General features: G+C 43.6%; 1 protein-coding gene across 1 annotated transcript in view; it reads left to right on the top strand.

The window, feature by feature from the left end:
• The first annotated feature begins 1,116 nt into the window (after positions 1–1,116).
• The window catches only part of Vxn (vexin), a 32,642-nt gene continuing 30,453 nt past the window's right edge, over positions 1,117–3,305 (top strand). The window contains exon 1 of the mRNA XM_021222376.2: positions 1,117–1,606. Within this exon, the coding sequence (XP_021078035.1) occupies positions 1,540–1,606 (67 nt within the window). The 5' untranslated portion in view covers positions 1,117–1,539. The remainder of the gene's footprint in view (positions 1,607–3,305) is intronic.

Below are 3,305 nucleotides of genomic sequence, written 5' to 3'. Positions count from 1 at the left end.
CAAGACTAAAGAATTGAACACAAAGAGACAGGAGAGATGTTTCAGTGGTTAAGCGCACCAACTGCTCTTCTAGAAGACCAGGAATTGATTCTCAGCCCCAAAATAGCAGGTCACAATCACCTGTAACTCCAGTTCAGGGGATCTGTTGTCCTATGCCTGCAAAACACTCATACACATTAAATAAAATTTTAAAAATTAATAGAACATGGTTGTGCATCCCTGTAATCCTACTTTTGGAAGGCTATGAGTTTGGGGCCAGCCTGGGTTATAGCATCATACACACAGACACACACACACACACACACACACANGAGAGAGAGAGAGAGAGAGAGAGAGAGAGAGAGAGGAGAGAGAGAGAGAGAGGAGAGAGAGAGAGAGTTTGAGGAGCTAGTTTATTAACTTTTCAGTCAATCTAGGGATTAAATCCTATTTTGACACAACTTAGCTATTTTAATCATCAAAGAAGCTAAAGTTTTCATACTTCAGTTTCTTGAGAATATCATGGTAAAATAATAAATAGCTAGAGCCATTGGTTAGTTATAGATAATGATATCATATAGCTAGCACACTGACTTGTAACTAATATTTAATAGGGCAGCTGTCACTGTTAATATCATTACAGTTCATCAGTCTTATGGTGTGAAACTGTGTAGCATAATAAAAAGTAGTGGGATTGGATAAAATGTATATGCTTATATATGTTTTTGAAATGTATAGCAACCATGATATTTATTTGTGTATATATTAGGAAAGATTATATGAGGAAAATATAGCATACCCATAGACTATATAACATTAAAGATATGGCAATAAATACATTCCAATATAGAAGATAATAAAATATAACTATCCTATAAATGGGTCCCTTGGTGTGTGCACTGCCTGTTGCGTGACTATGCACACCTGTGGGGTTGTACAAAGAAACACTAAACGCTCACCTCCTGAAATGTAAGCCTTGTTGTCAAAGTGGATTGAGAAAAATATGTGGTGAAAAAAAACAGTCCTTTTATTTAAAATAGAATCTTTGAAGGGAGCGGAGTTAACATATGACAAACGAAGATCCTGTTCCCCTGGAGGAGGGGAAAAAGCCCTTCCTTTCTGGAATGAGACCCGGGCACACCGATAGCAAAACTGACGTTTCCTCTTTTCCTCTTCTGTGAAATCCTCCAGCCAAGCTGTGCGCTAACTGAGTAGGCGAATTCACTTCGTCACTTCACAAAAGACTTCCAAATTCACTGCGGCAGACACTGGAAAATAAAAATGTTAAGTACATCCTAGCTGAGAGGGAGAGACCGAAGGCTCCGTGTTCAATCAAAGGTTTGCAATAATAGGATTCACTTAAGGAAAAAAAAAAAAAAAAAAAGACAGATGGGATTAAGAAATGCTGCGGTGAGAGTGTCATGAGAGGCACAAGCAGCCTGCCTTTTGTGGACCTGCACAATGATCCCAGAGCCAGACTGGCTTAGGAGACCCTGGGACTAGGGCTCCAGAGAGACGCCACGGGCTCCCGGACACCCTGCAGGGCAGGGGGCTGAGACCATGCATCAGATCTACAGCTGCAGTGATGAGAATATTGAAGTTTTCACCACCGTGATTCCTTCCAAGGGTGAGTAATAACCCTAACAATCGCCCTTGGCGTCCCCTACTGTGGCATCTTATGCGGGAGGTGACCCGGTGCTGTCGGACTAAGGTACACTAGTACTTGGTACCCTCAGGTCCCGAGGTCTGCTGGCTTCTTCGGTTTCGATGTTTTGATTTCCCCCTTTTCTGAAGAGGGGTACAAGGATAAACATCAATCATAGGGAGACAATCTATTAAGGCGGGGAATAGGACACCATAGCCTTCCTGCTTCACTTAATTCGAAACGGACAACCCAGCAGGCTCAATGACAAGGACAATAAGCGATTGTTAAAGAGACAGCGAGGGAAACAAAATTTCCAGGACAGCCTGATAAGCTTTCTCATTGTCTCCAGTTTAAAAAAAAAAAAAAAGGCAGGTTCTGAAGGGAGAATCAGCTGCTCCAAAGCCAATTCTATCTGACTTGGGAGGGGAAAGGCTCCCAGCTGGTCAAACACCCAGAAAGGCAATGAAACTGACCTCAGGCTGGTTTATCCATAGGACCACAAAAGGAACTTCCAAAAGGAAATCTTGACTTTATAACCTCTGGTTCCTGGTAATTGGTGCGGAGCCCTAAGAAGGGTTTTGTGAGACTGAATTTGAGGGAGGGCCGATGGTCCAGTCAGTATAGAGCGCTTTACCTTGACATTGTTCTGGCCCTGTAGCCCCTTGTCCTGCTGTGGCACAGGTTTACCCCTGGCTTGACTGTGATATTTGGCCAAAATGGTTTGAACGATTGCTGGTGCTGGGAGCCCACATTCAAACAATTCTTTTCTTCCTCCATCCAATACTGGAGGGGGCTAGCCAGGGGTTGAGACTCAGCCTGGACACAGGCAAACAGCTAAACATAAACTGAGCTCTCAACATCTACTACTGACAGAAAGGGAGGAAAGGGGGAGTTGGGAGTGTGCCCATGTGTAGGAGTTGAAATTCGCTCTGGAGATTCTGAAAGTCAACGCTTATGAAGAGGAATGAATTAGATCTGTGTGCATAGAAGTGGCCTTTCCATTTACTTTATCTCTGCCTTTTGTTTCTGTGGGGTTTTTATTTGGGGTAGGGTGGGGGTTGCATTGCTAGTGGTGAACCAGTTGTCCATGCAAGGGAAATAAGAGTTATACCACTGAGCTACCACACAAGACCTGTAGATCAGTGTTGAACGGGGAAGAAAAAGCAAGCTGAAAACCGATCTATGCTTAGAGCATACTTGGAACTCTAAGATAATTCTGCATAGTATTTATGGGTACATTTTTGGAGCAATGCATGCAAACAAGACTAGAAGGACCCATGTGTTATAAAAATCAGTGAGCTCAGTGGGCCTGGAGAAGGGTGGAAGGAGGATAAGAGGAGGTGAGAAGGGATCTAATCTCACTGCTAATTTTTAGAAAGTAAAGATTATGTCTGTTTCTACTGAGAAGAGTGGCTCATATCTGTAACCCAAGAAAGCTGAGGATTGTCAGGTCCAAGGCCAGCTGGGGCATAGAGCAGCACACTGTTCCCAAAAGCAACGAAAAGGTATGTCTCTTTCTTGTAAGAAGCAAGGGAGGCATGGTGGCGCACGCCTTTAATCCCAGCACTCGGGAGGCAGAGACAGGCGGATTTCTGAGTTCGAGGCCAGACTGGTCTACAGAGTGAGTTCCAGGACAGCCAGGGCTACACAGAGAAACCCTGTCTCGAAAAACCAAAAAAAA

This window comes from Mus pahari, chromosome 22, assembly GCF_900095145.1.
Source record: "Mus pahari chromosome 22, PAHARI_EIJ_v1.1, whole genome shotgun sequence".
Taxonomy (NCBI): Eukaryota; Metazoa; Chordata; class Mammalia; order Rodentia; family Muridae; genus Mus; species Mus pahari.
The sequence above is the reverse complement of the archived record's forward strand: the minus strand, read 5'-3'. Positions and strand labels throughout refer to the sequence as shown.